Genomic DNA, 23,704 nt, shown 5'->3' with positions numbered 1-23,704 from the left:
AACGCTGTTTGATAAATGCGAGATATTAGTCTTAAATCAGTACCAAAAAGTCACTTCCGCTGACAAATTCATGAAGATGATTTCTGGATGGTTGTAAACCCGTTTCCGTAAGGATGAAATGTTTTAAATTGAATTTCTGGGGAGGAAGTCAAGCCACGTGCCTTTCTGTGTGCTTTTAGTGAAATTATGCCCTTATCCATCATGGAGATTCTCAAAAGAACCTAGACGCCTCAACCAGGGAGAGACAGATAAGAGATGGAGAAAGGAAGGAGTGATGATGGTTCAGAGAGAAATGGAGGATGGGTAAATAGACAGACCGAGCCCTGTGCGAGCATGTGGGCAGAACAGACAGACCCACATTAGTCCACCGCCCTCTCTACATTCCTCTCTTGAAAGCTGACCTTCCCAGAATCCCTTTCACCACTGATGCATCCCTGTTATTAAAAAGCACCAGTGCCTCTCTCCTGCCCAAATCAGGACCCATAGACACTCACAGGTACCATTTTACACCCCCAACCCAACCTGCCCTCCGTTGCATTTTCCCTCCTCCATTCCAGTCTATCAGAGTACCTTTTTTTTTCCCAGTAGCACATTTGTGGTGATGGATGGGCGCTGAGCGTCTCTCTGACAGGCCTGCAGCTGATGCCACATAATCACCGTTTCACCGTTTAGGCAAAATTACCAAATTATACCAACCCCCGGAGGCATCGGTGCGACTGACAGGTCCAGCCAACAAAAGAAACACAAATATTCTGGAGTAGCGGTAAAAAAGGAGAGGGAGGGAAGGAGAGAAGTCTAGAAAACTACAGCTACCAATTAACAGAGTGTTCAGATGGTTTTGGTGACTGCTCAGTAATTACATTCAATAAGGCAACAGAGCAGCTTTTGATTAGAATGTGAAAACTGAAGTAATTCATCTCTCTTGAAACAGCAGATGTTTGAGCATATTAATATATTTCTTGAAAGAGCCATTCAAATATATGTCCATAATGCCAATGTCAAGTATTTAATGATCAACAAAACTGCTGTGTGCACATGTTCGCTTCTTTACATTGACAGGAAATGAGCTAGCCTATAAAGCTTCAAACTTTTCAATTATTAAAAAAAAAAACTTTCAAACAAGAGTTTGAAAAGAAAGTAGGTCAAAAGGTCAAAAGTCAAACCTACATTTACAAATGGTCTTGATAACATTTATTCTAAATAAAATCACAGTTTTATAGAAATAATTAAAGTTTGAATTCTGCATTTTTACGTTTTATACCTCAATTCAGATTCAGGAATAGTATTTTCAACTACGGTCTGAATGTCACACAGAATGATGGCCTGCAAGACTCTGAACTGCCAGACTCTGGTTTTCCATTAAAGTTTGAAACAACTTTATGTGTGACGGTGACATTTACGATGTGCACACTTGCTGTTTCCAGAGCCACCAGCCTACATGTCCCTTTCTGCTCTGCAAGCAGCTGTTGAGTTATTGGGGATCCACATCGCCATTCACAAAGTAGCCTGAAAATATGAGAGCACTTAAAACGTGAAAACAAGTGCAATGTCTCATTTTAAAGAGAAACATGAACCTTAAATTCTTTGTTCGCTTAAAGTGTATTATTTGCATCATGAAACTTCCCCAAAAGCAGAACCCTGTTTAACATGCATACTTGTGCTTTTCAAGGAAAAAAAAATACTGTAATAAAATTACAACCACAACATAAATGTTTCAGACTTATCTATTTAGAGAGAGCCGTGTAATATTATTTTACATTTGCCAGCAACAGAGCATTTTCCACAGTTGCATAATGAAAATATATCACATTAGAGCACCAATTCAGTGCTGAGCTATCAAATAATTCTAAACCATGAATAGCGGAGAAAAAAAAGACCTGAGGCAAAACTCTGACTAAAGCGTGAAGTGAGAAATTTTGATTCAGGAAGATCACACATAGCACCGTGGGCCACTTCAACAAATGGAGAAAAAGAAATTGTATTCTGAAAACAGCCAACATATACATATAGATATACAATAGAGCTCATATACAAGCTTAATCCAAATAAAACACACTAAAATACACTTAGAAGTAAGTAATCATGCTTGGAGAGGGTCAATGCTGAAAGTTTCAATCCAAACTGAAACGTCATGTGCTAAAAGGGTGGCAAAAAAGGACAGAGTAACAAATTGACAGAGGAGAGAGTCGTAGGCAGACCACCAATAACCAAATTAAAGTAGACAATCATCTTTGCAGGAGCGTCAAAGGTGTCCAAACAGATGACAGGATGGAGCTCTGGGTGACAAACTCAACCCAGTGAAGCAATAATGATTCGGAGGGATAATTTAATCTAAATGAACTATGTGCCACTTATCAATACTTCGGTGTAATTAATTTTCATTTGCAAGGAAAAGAGAGGCAAAAAGACGGTCCTTGGATGAAACAGAGCATATGAGTGATTTCTCCTCGCTAACCCACTCAAATTCATCACACTATAGCTAAGACATGTGCTAATGATTAGTAATATTGCACCAGGTTTGTTTACTGTAAATATCAGTGTCCTGGCATCTGGCTTGGGGTGAGAGTTTGACGCTGATGGAGATGACGACGAGACGACCTTCAAAACTGGTTAATAAATGCTGCAGCTTGCCTGGTGCAACGCAATTTAACTTTATGCTGTAATTATCGTATTTTCTATGCAGTGAGTTAGTAAAATGTTAATTGGTACTGAAGACAGCAAACTGAGAAGGTAGTCATTTTACAAACAGAACGAGACTTAAAAAAATAGAGACTGAGAGTCTGAAAAAGTCAAAAAATATATGATGCACAATTAAATATTTCTTGAAAAAAAATAAAAAAAATAAAATGCATGAATAATGAATATCAGATTGCTTCCTACGCAAGTAAGAGAAAAGGAGTGAAACAGTAATTCATGAGTCACTATGAATAGCTCATCTTGAAGAAAGAACAACCATATTTGAGATAATAACCCATTAACTTATTGAACCGAGCCCATGAACATGACATTACTCACACACCAGTCCTACTCTTGAAGAAAAACATGCATCATTGTTGTGCCATGAATATGTATTCCATGGTAGCTCATCATAAGAAGCTGCCAGTGGAATTAGAGATGCAAATTAGAAAAGTGATTTATTTTTGTTCACGTCAAAGTCAATTTTCTACACAGTTGATAGATCTTCTTGTATACCGTATATACATCATTATAAAGTTCATGAGAATCTAACTGAAAAAAATTATGTTCAGCAAAACGAGACTTAAGAATTGCATAACGCATTAGTAACTTTATTTTAAATGTAAATCTTACATTCCTATACTGATTCAACTTGACATGACACTGTCATTGACATGTCATTCAGGCAAGATATTATTTTTCTATGGTCCTATGTTCTACATGATTCTACAGCAGTCATCCTATAATTATGAGTATTAGTTTTACCTCTCTTATCTGTCTTTTCTCATTTCTCCTTGTCTAGAGGACAACGCAAGTAAAAACTGGCATAGCCTACCCCCCTTCCCCCTCCCTTAATCTATTTTTAGTTTTTGTTTCTTTCAAGTTCGCGCTCGGATAAGATGCTGAAAGCTCTAAAACTTTCACGGCATTAATTTCAAAGGCATTCAGCGCGCTTTTGAACGACTCGATAACAAAACACTCCCTCCACGAGCAGCCTGTCTGAAACTGCAAGAGCTAATCATCGAGCCGGCGACCCCTGCGTGTTTGTGGTCAAAGTTGAGACAGAACAAACAGGCCGTGTTCCTCACTCGAACTCTGAGGCTTGTTTTAGCCTTGGTCACCACTCACTTAAATCATTTCTGTCCATCCATCACGCTGTGCCTCTGACATGCACTAATAGCAGGGTGTTTGAAACACAACATCTGCAGGGACGTCTTTTGCCCCCAGATGCATTAAATGGGGCCCCCCACAGTTCTGCAATTGCTAGAGCCAGGAGAGTCTAGGGTAATCGTTATAAATAAACATAATACAAGCCTTGGATATTTGTTATAAATGAAAGAAATATTTGTTTTGAAAGACTGGAAATCTTAATCAGGCATTGAACACACTGTTCAATGCTTACCTGCTTTAAAAATTGACCAAATTGGCCATTGTCAAAGTCTATATAACAAATGCTATAAATTATGTGCATAAAGGATTTGCTTTTGCTTTTTTTTAACACTAAAAACACTGTGGCATTGTGCACTGTAGGCAATGTTAAGCACTCGACAGAGAAACAAACCTGTTTCATGCACTGCAAACATTAGAGCGATGTCTAACATGATGTCGTGACCACGACAGACTCAGAACCACAATTATCGAATGATCAGCACAAACGAAACCAGAAAACACGCGCGACCCTGAATCCTTGGAGAATGTGTAGTTTCAGCGGATTTAAACACCAGCGCATAATGCATTATTTAGAGCGTACATTGAGGTTTTATCTTAAAGAAAATGAGAGTAAATCCAAACAGAACATTGAATAACACTGAAAGGATTTTGAACTGTCAATCTGTGGCCGCCTCAGGGAGAAAAACAAAAAGCAAAGAGTGGGTGATTTCAGACGAAATCGGCGAGCGCGAGTCCCTCTCTTCCTCCTCCGTTCTTCTCCATGCTTTCTTTTTCTCATCTGTCTTAAACTTTCCTCAGGGACTTTATCTTTTCCCAGGCAGTCCTCCTCGGCTTTAACAATTAATGTGCTGGAGCTAAACCCAGAGATAGCTGATGCTAAATACAGTACAGTTTTGTTTACAGAGAAGTGAATTAACAAAGATAAGACCATTCTGGGTTTGAGGAGAAGAGACGAGAAGATACTAGAAGAAACAGAAGAGGAGAGGGATAAAATCAGTTTCCTCCTCCATTCCTTCAAGTAGCCCACAACATTTTGGGCTGATGAAATCTGCCCCGAAGTGTTAAATAGAGGAGCATTAGATACCATGAAATCATTTTAAAGTGATATTATGTATATATCCAGTTGATCATAGCAGATGTGATGCAGAAAAGCATTATAATCAGTTATATACTGAAATGTGTATGTAGATGTAAATTGGCATTAGATGTAATTCGCCTTGAACACTGAAGGAAAACCTTCTGACAGGAAAAAAAGAAGATTTGAAGTAAAAGAGTAAACTGCACTGCTTTTACAGGAACATGAGTGTGTGGCTTAATGTTAGCTGACACATCAAAGTCAGAGATGTGACCTTGGTCAAACGCTACATCTACACAAACAAACCAAACTATGCTTTGTTTTCTTCAAAAGGAAAAAGGGAAGGGGGGAATGGATCTGCTTTTCTGTGATGGTTCAATAATTCATAACAATGCTACATCTAATGTTTCCGTCTGTTGATTAGCAAGAGTATTTATGACCACATTGCTAAAGTGTTTTGAAGTGATATTCAAGCACCATCAAACGTTGCATTAATATTTGATATTTTTGCAAATGATCTTTGTCCTTTTTTTTCAGTGTGTTGAGAGACAAAGAGTTGTTTTAGGGATATGATGAATATAAAATACAGAAGGATTTTGTTAAAAAATAAATTAATGCAGAACCTTTAGAGAATAAATATGCGCTCCATAAAAACAAAAAGCACGCACACTGTATAAGCCTTTACTCTGTGTTCAACTTTTAAAGGAATATTTCAGGTTACCTACATGTTTTGTGGAGTAATTATAATTATGGAATTGAATGGGCTTACTCCCTTTTTTTAAAGTAAAGACACAACATAACACAACATTAACAATATGACATAAAACCAATGTAAAAAAAAAAAATTAAGTAAAAGTTATATCAAATTTTACAATGTAATTTTCATGATAACAAAATTCCATAAATACTAAAATGACTGTAAAATTATGATTAAACAGCTCAAATAATACATGTTTTAATAATTATATGAACCTAATGAAATATCATTAAACTTCACATTTTGGCTTTTAAATTATTTAAAAAAACTATCATAATAATTGTTGTAATAAACAATTATGCTCTAGATTAAGCTTAACTTGTACAAACTTGTAATATTCTTTTAAAAATAAAACAAAATGAATTCCATAAATTCCACATGCTTTTTAATACAGTTTTCCTTGAAATTTTACACAATACACTAAGTTATTATATTATAAAATTTTTGAAGCATGCACCTTAATGTAATAAATTATTTACTGAATGGGAGCAACTCTCAAAAAAGGAAATTGTCTTAAATAAATCACTGGCTTCATTGTCAGATTGAGGTAACACACGCAGTTTTATTTAGTGCCTTTTTCTGTTATGGTGGGAGGATAATTACTGTCATTTATTAATAAACCCATGGCCTTCAGTAATGTGTGCCACATGTGACAGCCTGATCCTACAAGTGTCCCATTTGCCTCCGAGATACACAAGTCTTGGTTCTAAGTCAAAAGCAAAAAAAAAAAAAAACAAGTGAGAATGCATGAAAAAACGAGAAGAAAGAGTCTGCTGATCACTAATAGCGGCCAATTTTCTTGTCTTTGGCAAGAGAGAGTCAAATGATGGGAACAGCAATCCAAAAGGGCACTTTTTTAGATGTCAGGTCCAATCGGCTTTATGTAAATATGCGTATGAGAAAAAGAGCTGGGCTAGTTGGGTTTTAGCTCATTATTTACAGGCACTTTCCTGAGGCTGATGGTGGGTTTTTTCTTCTTGGTGTTCAGTGTCTCTGTCCAAACACAAGGAAACATTTTATCCCTTCGGCTTTTTTTTCCCCTCCCCTCTCTTTTGAGTTTAATTTCGACATTAGCTAAGGCAATATAATTTGCAATCCAGTGACCTTGATAGATTGTAGCAGGGATGAAGTCCAGTCGCGATGCCTTTGACGAATGAGTATTTGATGAGGATTTTCTCTCACTAGGTACATCTTTAACTGAAATACCCTTAACTCTTTCCCAGCCAACATTTTTATTTTTTTTAGTTGCCAGCCACTGCCAGCGATTTTTATAATTTTATAAAATCTGTTTAATCATTTCTCCCAGCTCCTTTCTGACCACAAAAACCCTACCATTCATTTGTCAGTTGTTGTTTTTGTTTGTTTTTTTTTATTAATAATGAAAGCCTTTGAGATACAAACAGGTATAAAAATAAAAACATACTGAAGACAAAACATATATTTAATAAAATATGTTATTTTTCATCATCTAGGACAGGGACAATGGCCTTTTACTCATCCGTTCAAACTGAATGAATTGAATACATCGGTGACTGTCATGGGCATGCTTGTTTATGCAACAGCAAAATGAATGCAAAAAGATGTTTTATAAACTAGGATGAATTCTTTGAGTGGTGTCTGCTTCAGAGCCTTAGTCTATGAGGTCAACTGAAACCAGAGGAAGGAATGCAGGAAGGAGACAAAGAAAAGGGAAACAGCAAGAGAAAGTGGTCTTGCACAATGTTAAATCTATGTTTTCGTCAATTCCAGAGGGAAAAGAGAAGCCCGCAAGTAAGACTCCAGAAAAGGTCGAGGTAGAAGAGCTCCCTCTCTCCGTGCTTCTCTACCAAAAAGAGATGGATACACTTTCTGAGAGTAGATTGGAGGGGAAAAGCACTCACGTTCTGGCAAATTATGGAAGCATAAAAAGCCCATGCTGGAAATATTTGACTATGCCAAGATATAAAAGGTAAAAGGACCATCTGTGCCATTTGCATCCCGCTCTCCCTGGTTGTCTCTGTGCCGCAGCAGAGTAAACCATCTCGCAGCAGATGCCGATGGAACGCAAACATACAAGTTAGTGATGCTGAGAGAGCTTGTGTGTCCAATCAGAACGAGCCTCAGAGATGATAAATATGCATTATAATGTGCTGCAAGTTGCAAATATAACCATGGCAACTGTCCCAGTCTGTTTTGTCTATGCAGTGTTGTTTGTGGTGAGTGGTGAGCTTCCTTCCCCTATTACCATAAAGACCGTGGAATAAAGAAGATTCACTCTCAAATGTTCCTCAAATTTGAATTTGATATCTGCTTCTTGAAAAGATACACGAGATAAAACATTATGAATACAAGTATGGTGTGCATTGTGCAACACTAAAGAAAGTCAAGGGCATAAACCCTGTTTCTCAAGAAGCATCAAGAATCAGAATGAGATACAGGCCCACTGAATCAAATAAGAATGGAAGATTGATTTAAAGATTTTCAACCCTAATAGGTAGGGGTCATTGTTATTATCTATATTTTGGGCTCTGGATTGACACATTTGGGGTGACTGACTTTCACAAAAAGCATATTTATTTCTTCCCAATTCATGAATCATACATATTTAATTCAAGAATAGAGGTTCTGAACTGGTGTCGTCACAACCCAAAAATGGACAAAATAAATCAAAGACATTATAGAAATATTGAATGAAGACGCTCAACAACACATTCTGACATGATAAAAAGAAAATAAAGAAAATAAAAACACAGACAGTCTCAGAATTGGTGTGTGGGTGGAAATTAGTCACAGAAGAGTAAATGCTCAACACAAGAAAACCAAACGATGGGGAGAGTATTTCTAAAGAGAGAGGGAGGGAGGAAGAGAGAAGCGAGGGAAAGCTTGAAGATTTCCAGTAGATGTCGGCTTTGAAAGAGAAATAATGAAGTGACATGATGCTGATGCTGAAAGAGACAAAATGCAGCTTACTCGTTTGATGTTTTTAGGGCTGACGAATCTCCTAAGGGTTGAAGAGGAGACATACAGTATGTTCCTCACGCCAAGGTTCTGCCTTTCCACTAATGAATCACATCATCCAGCCATAGAGGATTCGATAAGCCTATAAAAAGCTTTAGCTTAGGCATCACTGCCTGAAAGATTGCTTCAAGGTTGCTGGATGCTGTTACATCCAATTCAATTGTTTTAGCTCAGAAATGACATAACATTAAATCAAGGACAGTAGGGAAAGCCACAGAGCTTCTCATTTAGTCAATATCAGCTTCTTGTTAGAACAGACAGGTAGCAGAACACAAAAACAAGCAACAGTGTTTACTGAATATTTGAGGTATGATTTAATGACAAAAACTGAGGTTTACTGTACAGTTTTAAAAAAGCTAGAGGAAGCACAAAGCAATTGAACATTCTGCAACAGTAAACCAATTTTAACAAGATGTAATGGTTAAAAATATCAGACTAGTGCCTGTTTACATGGGGAAAAAAAACAGTGCAGATAAAATAATACAAGAAAACAACCCTAAGGTGGTTTGTCTGTATCCTATCCTGGTGAAGCTTGCTAGATTCGTCTGTTTTGTTAGTTTTTGACTGGTTTGGGGGCACCAGTCCAATTGGATGACCTACTAAACCAAGTTAACCAGGTTGGAAGACCAACTAAATTAACCAGAACCAGCAAACCACATCATTTAAGAGGGCTAGTTAATTGTTAAGGCTGGGAGAGCAGTTTGCTGACCAGTTTAACAAGCCTGGGAGATTAGCTACAACCAGCAAACCACATCATTCAAGAACACTAGTCTGCTGGTAAGGCTGGGATGCCAGCTGGATTACCAACTAAACCGGTTTAACCAGGCTGGGAGAGAAGTTAATTTATCTAAGAATGTGAGACAAGCTGGTCAGCCAACTAAACCAGTAAACCACACCATGTAAGAGGACTGGCTGGTAAGACTGGGAGAACAGCTGGTTGGCCAACTAAACTAACTGACTAACCATATTGCTGACTGCACACAAGCTTGATGAGGCTAGTTAAGCCATCTTAAACCAGCTAAGACTAGTTGTGCGCGGTATGACCAAAATAATTTTAATTAATTTTTCATGAATGACCGGGTGTAAACCACATGATTGAGAGAGGAAATAATTTCTACTGATTGAGAGAGGAAATAAGCTACTGCAGTAGACTGACATAGAATGCCCTATTTTACTGTCATTATGTGTGAATATTGCAGAAAAATTCCACTCTAAATAGTGACGAAAAACGACCCATTAATATATATTAACCAGGAGTCACTCTCATTTATGGGAGCTTATGGCAGCGAGCAGTGGATATGTGGTGGTCAGTGGATAATGTGGACGAGTTCTTCTGTCATCACGTTCAACTTCGGTTTCGGAACTTTCACGCTTAGTAACACATACAGCTGTGTCTTCGCCACAGTGGAACAGTGAAAAGAGACCCCTCTCAAATGCATTTCGAACATTATTTAAACCACACCAGTATTGCGGCATTTAAACAATTCATGTCATAAGAAAAATAAACATAGGCATTCGGTATGAACCGGTATACCGCCCAGCACTAGCTAAGACCTGCAAATCACCATCTAATGGGGTTTAGAAGAGCAATGGCCTTGTTTATCTTCATCAGACCACCTCAGGAGAAGCCCGTAGATTAGAGTCCGTTAATGTTTTAACATTTACATTTAGTCATTTTGCAGACGCTTTTGTCCAAAACAACTTACAATAGGGGGATACATAAAGCAATTCTTCTTAAAGAGGCAAACAAACACAGGAAGTGCTTGTAATACCAAGTTTTAGACATTGTTCAAATAAGTTTTATGACAGAAAAAGAAGGAATAAATAAAAAGAACGTTTTGTTTTTTTACACAAATCTTCACCACAGCAGGCAGATGGCATGACACAAGACACCCTCTCATATTCTAAATCCCACTCCGCTGCCTCGTAGATACGCAGTCTTCCAGCCGCTACCAGCATGACGCTCGTCATCACTCACACGAATCAGAGAATGCCATAAGCTAATGGAATAAATCAAGGATGAAATATCAATCAAATTGCAAACTAATAGTTCCCTTAATGTCTTTGTTGGAGTATAGATGGCCCCTTCAGCCAGCCAAGCACATCACAGCAAGTCATCATGATAACCAGCGCACTAATAATACCACTCCATTAATCACACATACACGCTCAAACTGCGTCGCTGCAAACAATGGGTGCTCTGCCGCAGGAACATCACAAAGTTGAAGCACGGAAACACTCACTCATTACACTGGTGATTAACTCTAGAAGTCGTGTTAATTGTAAAAAAAAAAAAAAACTAGAAGGTAAGTTTGTGAACGCTGCTGTTCCCTTGGCTTCTGAATTCAGTGATCTTCACTTCCAGCAAAAAAAAAAAAAAGAAATGAAAAAATAAGGACAACATGCTGATACTTACATTTAGCAGGAAGGTCGTAGCCGCAGGTGATTTTGGCTTTTCCAGTCTCACAGCCATTTAACGAGTGGCACTCTTCATACAGGAGATGACCCGCGGCTCTGTGTATGCAGCCATCCACTGAAAGGGAGAAATACAACACTGATATGACAACAGAAATGTTGCATTTTTTATTTTATCTTTTATATATAAAAATTGTATATATAAAAATAAAAATTCACGCTCATGTTGTTTACAACACCACCGAAGAAAAGACACACACAACAACAGTTCATAGCCTGTAACAATGTCTTTATATGTCCAATAGAAAAAAAGGAAAAAAAATAAACTTTAAGAAAAAATATATAATGGTTTTCAAAATTATGATGCTGAAAATTATGATGATTTCAATTCTGTGCTGAGCTATTCTAATTAATTTTTTTTAGAATTGTTTTTTGTTTTAAAATAAAACCAAATTCATACAGGCATCAACAAAATAAAACAAAAACACTTATGTTGTCATTCCTTGTGGAAGAAGAAGGTATGATCATTGAACTACTGATACAAAAAAGTGCTTCATATCCCCATGCACTGTTGATTTGTATAACATGAATGTCTTTTGCCTTGAAGCTTTTGTTTTGTGTTGTTTTCCCTTGGCTGTTCCCACCTCCCAGTGTTTTAATTTCACATGGTTAAGCCCAGGATGCAGTTGACTGATAGTACAGCTTACATGAGTAGGCAGAGAAATAGAAATCCAAATGATTTATCTTCCTCTAAAGCCCATGACCCATTATCAATCACAGAGAAACATCATAAAGGTACAGTTGTAAGAAAAATGAATAAACCTGCAGAACATGTAGCAGAACTACACAGACGCAGAACTCGAGAAGATCTTTATAAAGAGAACATGACATTTAAATTGACCCCATTTACAGTATGCACGTCACATCAAGGGGGAAAAAAGTTGTCATAATCTTTCATCAAAATGTAATAACTTTTTTTCAATATCTGAAAACTTACAATATTATCTATTCTGCCAGTGTAACCAAGGATGACGTTGGACAAACATTTTAACCAATTATAGGACAGGCCACCTTTCACAACCCAATCAAATATAGCCCTTTCCTACATTTTTAGTTACATATAGAGGTTTAAAACATCATTTTTTCTGTATTTTCTTTCTAAATCAGATTTGTATTTATTGCATGGTGGACAAATTAACAAAAAAGTCAACTACTTGGGATTTCTAACATATTCAGGACAAGAAGAAACTATTTTTTTACATGAAACATACAAATCTAGTTGCATTGTATTTCACACCAAAATGTCACATTATTGACATTCTGTGAGTTAAAAAATGGTGTTCATGTTGACTTTGAACAAATGAAGACAAATCATTCCTGTGTTAAAAACAGCTTCACAACCTGTGATGGATTGAACGCCCCAGCCAACAGGTCTTGATACATGCCACTGATCTGGTTTGCAGAGAGATGAACAGCATGTCATAAAGGAGATCAGTCTCAGTACGCTAATGACACAAGCAGATGAGAAGCAATAAAGATGACAGACAGCCCGCTGTTACAGAAGAGAGGATGAGCTCGAGCTAAATTTCAAGATCGACCTGATCCACTCGCTCATTCATTTTCAATGACGTTGTAAATGAGTGCGAACAGCTTTGGCAAAAAAATCAAAGCCCCATTTTCATCGCACTTCTTCCTAGTCAGAAACTTCCTAAGTTCACAAAAACTACATACAGGTTTTTTCATCACCATTCTCTTTAGGAGACACACCAGCTGGAAGGAAGATTCAATAATCTTTAATGGTCTGAGCAACAGCAAGTCTTACAGATACAGATTCTAATGGCTTCTGCGAAAGCACTCTGTTCAAAAAGATGAAAACAGTGAAAATCTTAATTCCGGGTTGGTACAAGTTTATGAATTTACCTAGCCTACAGCAGGAATCACTGACAATCTCTGATTAACAGACTGACAAAGTTCCACTGATGTATATCAGAACTCTCAGCTAATAAAATTGTAGGACCAGAACCAACTAATGTATAATTTTTAACGCTTTATAAAACAATGTCTACTATATAGCAGGCCCCTTTAAACAAAGTCCATTACACACAAAGTATCTAGCTTAGCAAACAACATTGCTGTAAAACAGCATATTTTGCAGCATGCAAAGTACATTATTACAGCCCTTATGCGTTAGCATTAAAAGTCAGTTGGCTGTGAATCACGCCTCTCGTGTATACGCCTGGTCAAGCACACCACAGCCGTTGAGAGATGAGTGTTACAGGAAGTGGAGCATGCTATTGCAAATTGTGAGCACAGTTAAAAAGCCATAAATTCATGTAGTATGTTGAATAGGTATTCAACATGCATGTGTGAGTATTTGGGTTCAGCAGAAGGGAAGAATTAACGCAGGAAATAAACCCTCAGTAATGGCAGTCTGTTTGCAGAAGCGCATGAAGATGTGTTTACTCAAAAGTAATAATTAATAACACTTAGCTAAATGTTTTCATTAAGTAAGGTTAAAGAAAAGATCATGATGTTACAGATCATCCCACTTGCTGTCTGTTGACTGATCCTAGTCCTCAAGCAACCCACTGATGAGGTTGAGTTAAAAAAGTAGTTTTTAATTTAACTACTTAAATAAGTATTTAACTTGCCTGATTATGTTTATGAAAATATTTTCTCACACCTTGTACATCATAACATCAAGTTTACCATCAAGTAAAATGCATTCCCTACTACATACACATGACATAACCATCACCTAGAGGTGAGCACTAGCAAAATGTCTCCCTCTAATAATCTCAGAGTACATATGTGGAGCTGGAGGTCAAGGAGTGGATGGAGATCAGGTGATACAAGTCAATCAGTACATAAACAAAATCACAACTTCCTCACCTCCTCACAGCCCGTCAGAGACCATTATTATCTGATGCTGCTGGTGAACATATCAAATATATTCCAGCTTTTGTGATGCCTCTCCAATGTCTGATTATTTGATGAGTATGCAGATCTCATATTACTGCCCTCTGCATGTCCCAGGCTAGTCGGAAAAACATCACAATGCTGATTTATCCTCGCAATCCCACGCCATGTACCATAATAGCATGATAGCTTTCATCTTCAATCGAATCAGCCTTTTACATTTTTTTTCTCCCTTGCTTATTTTGTGTTCATCACTCACAATGCCTGTGACATGGTTGAGTGGTTTCTTGTAGAAATATGTAGATTTCTAGAGGCCATCAGGGTTAAAGCAGACACACCAATTTAAATGATGCAAAAATGCATGTTGCATTGTAAAATCAGCAACTCAGTAGGGAGCACTGTAAAGTGGCTTAGATGCAAGGAAGATTTAGCTGATGAATGTACTGCACATAGACAGGGATGTTTTCAGACTAAAAATGTATGTGTGTCTGTGTTTGAAATGAAAAATCAACTACTAAAAGCACTGCAAAGAAAAATAAACACACTACCATTCAAAGTTTTGGGGTCACTAAGCAAGAACAAGGATGCACTGAACTGATCAAAAGTGACAGATTTGTAGAACATTTTTTACAATAAATGCTATTCTTTTGCACTTTTCTATTTAACAAAGAATCCTGAAAAAAATGGTTCCCTCAATGTTAATCATAGTTTCCACAAAAATATTAAGCAGCACATTTTCAACATTGATAATAATATAAAATGTTTCTTGGGCACCAGATCAGCATATTAGAATGATTTCTGAAGAATCATGTGACACTGAAGACTGAAATTTCACATTACAGGAATAAATTACATTTTTAAATATATTACAATAGAAAACCGTCACAGTATATTCAATTCTAATAAACTTTATTATTATTTTAAACTTTTTTTTTAACTTTACATGCATGTATTTGCACTACTCATATTTTGCACAGACTGCACACTATTCTAGCTATTGTAAACTGTCTAAAGTTGTTACTGTACAAAGCACTGTAAACTTTCTATAAAAATATCATAGCACCACTGTTATTTTGCATATAATACATTGTTTAACAATACTTTTGCACACTCATATAAACTGTATTTATTACCACTGTTCTTAGGTTGCTGCTGTTCATAATGTGTATATAATCCTACATTGCTCTGTTCATAATGTACATACAAACCCTACAATGCATTCATATTTATATTCTGTATATACTCTGCTCAATACTGTATATGGCAACTCCACTGTACATTCTGTATACCATAGCTGCACTTGTATGTATATAAAACACTATATTCTTGCACTTCTGGTTAGATGCTAACTTAAATTCAATTAAGTTGACTCTAATCTAATCTAATAATATTTAATTATATTAGTATTTCCTGTATTTTAACTAAATAAATGCAGCCTTGGAGATTGCCCTAGCTGTTTTATATTAAAAGCACAATACAATTACATACATGTTGGAAAAAACAGTGATGGGAATTTTTATATATATATTAATATATATATATATATTTTTTTTTCAAATGTTACATTTCTTGCTTTAGATGAAAAACGAGACGAGGGACATAAAAGTGCCTGGAGTTAAAGAAAACGGTGGTATACTGAACGCGGTTGTGTGAGAGTGCAGATTTAGTTCTTTATGGATCTTCAGATCTTCTCCAGCAGGTGTTAGGTGAACTCTCCCCATGAGAGAAGAGAGCAAGGCTAGAGGATGAGAGATGTCTTCAGGTGCCCTGGAGCATTCAACATCTGCTGCTGAATCCTTCTCCTTTTCCCCCTCATCATCTTCTCACTGGGCTCAAGTCCCTGGACTCTCATCTTTTGTCCGCCTGCATAGGATTATCTATCACCCACATGCACACCGACACTCACATTAGGGGTGTTTTCAGACTCTCATCGATATTCTAGGCAAGAGGCTGCTGGACTGCAAGGTCTTAAGCCAGTTCCTGATTACAAAATATCTGCAATACAAGAGCTTCAGAGTAACATATCTCTGGGCCTCTAATGCATCAGAACCAAACGTCTGTTTGGCACCAGCCTACGTGATTTCTGAAGGATACTGAACTGATTGCATTGTTGTACGACGCAAGTAATGGTTTTCGGAAGTAATCTGGGAGTTCAGCTCACTTTGACAGCAAATCCCATTCGATGCATTGAGAGGCTTCAGCTGATTTCTGTGGCCTTGCATCATAGTAGCTCTGGTTTAATTTCGCTCCATTTATTTTTGAGATGAGTTCAGCAAGCTGGGTGCCACAGATGCCATATCAGGTGATGGCAGTCTCACTGTGAGTGGCAGCCCATGCTCCCCGTTTCCCTGCTAAGCGAAGATATCAAAATGCACCAGCATTCATTCATCTCTAAAAAATGGCAATCTGAAATCAATTCGGACGCTAAAACTGAAAACGTCTGCCGGCTCAATACCATAATCTCACTAACCCCCCACTTCAACCACCACAGCTATATTTAGAGAGGAATTCCAAAAATAAAATTACTTTTGAGATTAGAAAGCCGAGCCGAGAGCCTGTTCTCCCATCCAGCCAAGGTAATGAGCCCAGGGGCCCGGACCTGGATCCCAGGCACAATCATGTCTGGTCAGCCGATTCCTTCACTATCTAGTAAGACTCAACAATGTTTGGCACAAAACAATGTAATTCTTTGCGGGAATCAATAACCATGACTGTCTAACCAGGGGAATTTGTGTAGGGCTCCAAATGCAGGCCTTACTGTTCCCAAACGTTCCCTAGCGACTCCGATGATTTCTGTTCATGACAAATGAATTAACAACACCGAAAGCAGGTCTCAGCCGAGCCGCAGCAGAAGCGTGACCCAGATGCGAGCCAGGGTGTCAATTTATTTTCTAATCTGGGGAGGATTTGAGGAGAATTCCCTGCTGATTGCGATGCCAGCCATCTTACAAGGGCAGCCTCTGATCGTCATCAGCTAAGTGTGCTGTTTATTGTCACCTCTGAGCGGAGAACGTGTCATTAAGAGATATAGTATGCTATTTGCATCTTTCTGGTGCAATACAAAAAATTAATGGTCTTTCCAATACACTTAAGCAGCGCATTTGTTTCTTTATTTGGCTGGTCGGTGTCAATTAAGACATGTTTAGTGCATTCCAAGATGTTTTTGAGAGCTTCCACAAGTTGCAATCATCTGCTCTGTGGCTCATTATGCAAACTAAAGTGTGACATCACAATCGGGTTCATCAAATAAAACCCACCAAGAGCATATTTATACAGTTCCCTAAAGTATAAATACTGATCGTTCGGCTATTAAAGAAATTTGCAGTTCCTGGCTTCCTGTGCTTTCAAAACAGCTGCCAAGGCTCTAAAAACAGCACTTCCAGCCTGTAGTAATCCTGCAACTATGCCGCCCAGTGTAATATTTCACTCCTCTCTTTAAAAGCCAAGATGTCCCCGCTGGACCTTTCAACAGCGGATCTGTCATTCATCCGCTCCCCAACTATGCAGCGTAGCATCTGGTGTTGTCCACCACTGCCTTTCCAAGTCTCCTCCGCCATTACCGCTAATGTTGCATCGATCCGTTCAAGGCGTGTGACTGTAGGATGTGTGACTCAGCGTAAGTTCAGTTATTTATTTTGAAAGTGTTCTGCATTGATTTTGTCAACAATAATGAAGACGAGATGAAAAATTGGCATAATGACAACAGTTAATTTAACACAGAAAAAAAGAGGGAAAACACTGCAATGTTATGACAATGCACAAAAAAAAAATTGAAGAGGAGAAATCAATAAAGAATATGATTTATACCAGTAAACAAAAAAAAAAAAAAATGATATATTATATTATTATTTTAGGCAATGAATAACTAAAATATAACAATGTACAATACTGTTTTGCAACAATTAACCCAGTAACTAATACAATAATTACATTTTTCTGTAGTTCAGGTTTTCACAAATAGACTTATATCTTTGTTACACATTTTTATATATAAAATGATTGAATATCACATACAAATACATTAAAATAACTAAATGTTATTGTATTTAGAATAAATCTGACTAAAACTGATGAAACAATGAATATTATTAGATACAAATACATATAGATATTTTCAGCAAAAATCAATATTCTATCATTCCACCTGCAAAAGTGCAGACAGTGCCTGGAGAAAAGTCAGGTTCCTGTTGGGCACATGCATGAGTTTTAACGTTCCCCCAAAAGTACTGCAGCAAGACAGTAATGCCTTGCTAACCCCCCAAAGGCCTTTCTTGCAAAATCTTTCTCTCTCTGACTCTTTTCCTTTCAATTTTTCCCTCTTACACAAAGATCCTTGCTCTGCTTTCATTATAATACCCTGCTTTTCAGAAATGGTGTCAGGCAAAATTTCCCTCCCTAATTATTTTCTGTCCCCATTGAGGTTTGGAGTTCAGGCCTGAGGGAGCGGCTGCCATTAAGGGCAAGCCGGGGTGGGTTAGGGTGGGCTGGGTGAGGAATGGAAACTCTGGAGGTGGAAAGAAAGCAGAACTCTGTAAATTGTCTTAAATGAACTGTACTGAGATGAACGCCTCTGTGCCAAAAGCGTTGGCAAAGAGTTGTTGGTCCCGTGCCATTCTGTTGGGCCGAAAGTCAACTTTATGATTAGGTAACTAAAAGTGTTGATTGCAACTTTATGCTTTATTTCCCGGCTCCTCCCCGCCCTCCTGTTCACAGCCCCTGTGATTTACCACATCATTTTATACCCAGCTAATTCTACTGGAGGAGATAATAGCATGAATTAGATTCTAATCAAGTGCCAATCAGAGATCCTTAGGACTCTAAGTGTCAGATATTAGACGTCTCGTTACCCGTCACTAGTTTCAGAGCTCCAACGAATTGTTATATTAGCTAATCACGCTCACTGCTCAGGCAGTGGGAATAAAGTGAGCGATATTATTCAAGATCCTTTCAAAACACTGAAAATTTATAAAAAAAATTAACAAATAAATCTTACCTGTCTCAATGTTAATATATTTATTTTGTGTTTTGTGCTTAGGTCATGTCTACGTGAATGTGTGTGAATTTTGGCCTCCCATTTACACTTACATTCCATTGTATACAGCTTTCTAAAGTAAAGACTTTTCTGTAATGCATGAGAACTGGTAAGATGTTTTCATAGTTTTAATCATAGTTTCTATCAATCAAAGTTTTTTTTTTCACTAAAATATCCTTTCAATTTGGTCAACATTTAACTGTCATATTCATTTATTTTAGTCAGCTTTACTGTTTCAGTACAGTTTTACAAACAATGACGTCTGTGGTCAGTAATTTTTATTTTATTTCTTTTTTGGTAACACTTTAGTTTAGGGACCAATTCTCAGTTGTTGCTTGTTAGGATGCCTATAATTAACATTTTGGCTGTTTATTAGTATTTATAAAGCATTTATTTTACATGAACATATTCTACATTCCTAATCCTACCCAATTAATAACCTTAAAAGAACACTCCACTATTGTTTGAAAACAGGCAAATTTTCCTAATTTTACCATTTTTTAATACATTAAGCCAATCTCTGGGTATTACGCAGTGCCTGAAAATAGGCTACCGTTGTATATTACCTATCTGGGGACTATTTTCAGGCACTGTTTAATATCGCTGCGCCTGTTGCACCCATGGTACGGCAGCAAAGTTCCCTGATTATTACACCGGAATGAGAGTATAGTTCCTAGCCATATTGGCCTAGAAAATCACAAATTTCCATTTTCTGTCAGTTTTAGCACACAATATAACTACAGAAGAGTCCGGTTTTAAATAGGAAAACATATTAAAACTCTTTGGTCATTTTTTAGCAAGATGCTAACAGTCTAATCAGATTGAATGATCTGTGCTAAGCTACAGCTAAAGTGCTAGCGCCATACCCGGAGATCGGCTTTGAAAACGGTAAAACTCAACAGTTTATTGAAAATTTGCCTATTTTCAAAAAAGTGGAGTGTTCCTTTAACAACTACCTTCCTAACTGTTAAAAAGCAGCAAATTAGGAGTTTATTGAGGAAAAAGTCAAAGTAAATGGTTTGTTTATAGTGAGAATTGTTTATTATTATTATTATTATTATTATTATTATTATTATTATTATTATTACTTCTATTCCGCAAAGATGCATTCAACCACACAAGTGACAGTAAAGACTTAATTGTTATTAATATTTATATTTTAAATAAATGCTGATCAAAGAATCCTCAAGAGTATCCACAAAAGTAGTTTCCACAAAAATATTAAGCAACACAACTGTTTTCAACGTTGATTAAAATAGAAAATGTTTCTTTAGCAGCAGATCAGTTTATTAGGATGATTTCTGAAGGATAACTGGAGACTAGGGTTGTTTAAAATTGTAAAGATATTTTACATTTACCGTTTTATCCATATTTGTAATGAAATAGATGCAGCTTTGGTGAGTACAAGAGACTTCTTACAAAAACCTTGAAGCATAAAATAAAAATGTCTCAACATTCAACAAAAACCTCCTGAAATAACATTTTGAGTATCCTACTGTGATACTGTGTATAAAATACTGCAAATTATTTATGCCTTGGGTATTAATTTTCTGTGGTTATGAGGTTTTTAAATATTGTGGTTTAAAAAAAAAAATGTGTAGGCAAGGCCTTAGACTGTCATTTTGCCAATGACGGATATCACAGGGTGAAGTAGATCTCACTTTTGGACATATTTCATGAGGGAGGAGTGCAAAGCAGGAAACTAATGCTCTAAAGGGTCAAGTACAACGTAGACCAACAGGATTTGTTTTCACTGTGAACATATCTACCTTACTACATCATTTTAGAAGTGATAATATAGGGAAACAAAAACATACTCTGAAGCATAGTGCTCTTATAATTACAAATAAATACATAAGATAAGCACTGTCCTTTCTTTAAAATGGTCCAAATAGTGTACCCAGCAGCCCTGACTATCATTAGAAAACGACATTAGTAGTCTGTCTTTGTTGTGACTAAATTCTTTCAGTGAAGCAAAGAACTCATAAAAGGTTTTACAATGGAAGGACAGACACTCTGAACACTTGTGTTTATTTAGTCCTCTGTCTCTCACTGTGTTCAAACTGCTTTTCAGTGCACTCACATTTCTCTGCCATTAGTCCGGATCCGTGAAAACACAACCAAGACACCTCTTAAAGCAATTCTGAAGGAGAAAAAAACATTCTTATTGGATTAGAAGATCAGCAGACACATTAAAATTCATTTTGTAGAATGTTTTGGCCACAGTTGAAAAAAAGGAGGGAAAGAAAAAAAATCAAGTCACTGGTGTAGCACTGGAATAACACCAATGTCTAGCACCCATGGACTCGGGTCAGGCATTTCAAAGAAAACACAGGATTGTTCCCAGGCTCATAAAATGTCCTGGGCCAGGTTAGGTTACCAAAGCTCATCTGGTGCTGGCGTTTTGCTGCACAGGACTCTGACAGCTGCGGACGGCTCGGTGCCAGACCACGGCGGAGCCGGACTCCTGGGGACACCATAGCCCTGACACTTGCCAGTCATTCTGAATGTTTTGTGATATTTTGTTAGACTTGTATTTCTGTTGTGGCCTCTAGAGGAAGCACAGACTGTCAAATAAGGTCAAGAGATGGTCTACATTCCCAACAAAATGCAGACACACTTCAAGTTTAAAGAACTGAGGCTTGTAATTTCCTTCAGACAGTCATACGTATGGACACACACACAAACACACACACACACACACACATGCACCTCCTTTTCCCCTCCAAACAATATAACTGTGATTTCTTCACCTCTGACTTCTCATACAGCGTCTTATTACAAAGAAAACTCTCTGCTGATATGACCATTATCACCTGCACCCTCAGGTCACATTGCCTTTGGCACCTCTTCATACAGTCGCAATTACTCTTCTCCAGCAAAGCCAAAGCAACACATAAACGCACACTCATACGTCCATACACTCACACAAATATGTACAAGAAAACCTAGACTTAAATGGTCCACCTTACATATTAAGTGTGAAAGAGAATCTTGTCATTTCAAAGACTTTGCAGAACTATGCAAGTTTTTAATTATTGCTGTTCTGCTATAGCTGACCTATGAATGACTAATGCATGACTAGTGCCTTGTTTACTAGATTCTGTATATATATATCTGTGTTTGTGTGTGTGTGTGTGTGTGTGTGTGTGTGCTTGCTTGCGTGCGTGTATGTGTGTATTATCCAAAAAATAAACAATGCCTGCATTCCCACCTGGCAAGTACTGCCATCAATGAATAAAAATACACATTAAATTGTCAATGATCACAGTGTGAAAAAAAAGTATTCCATTTTACTCAATTGAAGCAGTAAAGCAGCTGTGTCTTAACCAGCACAAGGACACCAGTGAAGTGAATTCCGTCCTAAGTTCAGCCCGGTGCCGTGAAGGTAAATAGACGGCCAGTCAGAGTTGAGTCTCGGGACAGAGGGGCTCTGTTCACTTGTTATTTCTGGGAAAATGACAACAGCGCTGGCCGGCAATCCCAAGTAATTACAGGCAAAAAGTAAAATTGTGTCTGTCCATCAGAAAGTAAAGAGTGAGAAAAGGGGGAGAGAAAACACCATTCTGTCTCTCTGTGTTCCTGGCTCAGTGGACTTTTCCACAGAAGCAGTAATTACGGAAATGAAGAGAGATGGAGCCAGACAAACAAAAGCCACCATTTTTTTGATTAAAATGCATGAACATCTGCTTCTGTTGTGGGGCTGTTCACCTAAGTGTACAGCCAGCACGTACAGAGACTCCGCTGTGAGAATGATGAAGCCTGAATCTCCTGGGCCAAAATAAAATGAACTTAAACGAAAACGGAAGAATGCAATCATACGTACTGGGTCAAAGGTCATGGGCCTGAAGTGAGGGGAGTGAGTAACTGAACTGAAGCACAAGCGAGAGACGGACCTGTAGAGCACCTCCATGTTTGAAGGTCAAAGAAAATGTGATGGCCTGAAAATTTAAGTTGCCAAGGCAGCCGAGAGTTGAAAATAAAAATCAATACATAACAGACAGCAGGAAAATATGCTAAATGAAAAAAATAAAATAACATAAACTTAACAGCCCGATCAAAGATTGAGTGTGAACTTGTGTGTGTGTGTGTGCGTGTGTGTATATATATATACACAAATACATTTTGTTAATAAAAACACAGTTTTTCTCTGAATCTAGTGATAATATTTATGGAGGAATTAGAATATAATTTAAAAATAAACACACACACACACACATGAATACTACAAATATAAATATAAAATACGGAAATAGTTAAACAGAATGTAACAATTTAAGTTTATTATTTATCATTAAAAGTGTATTATTTTTTATATTTCTACATTAAATTTATCAAATTTATTAATGCTGCACTCTGACCATAAACTGTAAACTGTAAAAAATGAATGTGAATTTAACGGTAAAAGACTGTAAAAATTCCTTTTTTTCTTCTTATCAGTTTTGTATATTCGAGTTGCGTTACACGTAATGATGTTAAATTGATGTTTATTGCTTTATTTCAGTTTCATGTGTGTTAATATGATGGTGTTTAGTGTTTATGTGAATGACACTATGCACCTTCTATATCTAAAAGCTGCTTGTGATGGTCTTCGGCTCATTATGTGACTTTCATCACCACCTGCATTTGGTGGTTATCAGTGTATTACAAAGGTACAAACCAG

At 37.3% G+C, this 23,704-nt stretch overlaps 1 protein-coding gene across 1 annotated transcript in view; it reads right to left on the bottom strand.

Annotated features, from left to right (window-relative positions):
• LOC113112614 (O-acetyl-ADP-ribose deacetylase MACROD2-like) overlaps positions 1-23,704 on the bottom strand; it is a 289,161-nt gene that overhangs the window by 93,937 nt on the left and 171,520 nt on the right. The window contains exon 5 of the mRNA XM_026278335.1: positions 11,092-11,208. Coding sequence (XP_026134120.1) covers positions 11,092-11,208 — 117 coding nt within the window. The remainder of the gene's footprint in view (positions 1-11,091; positions 11,209-23,704) is intronic.

Source organism: Carassius auratus, chromosome 13, assembly GCF_003368295.1.
Source record: "Carassius auratus strain Wakin chromosome 13, ASM336829v1, whole genome shotgun sequence".
Classification (NCBI taxonomy): domain Eukaryota; kingdom Metazoa; phylum Chordata; class Actinopteri; order Cypriniformes; family Cyprinidae; genus Carassius; species Carassius auratus.
This window is presented reverse-complemented; position numbering and strand designations above follow the sequence as displayed.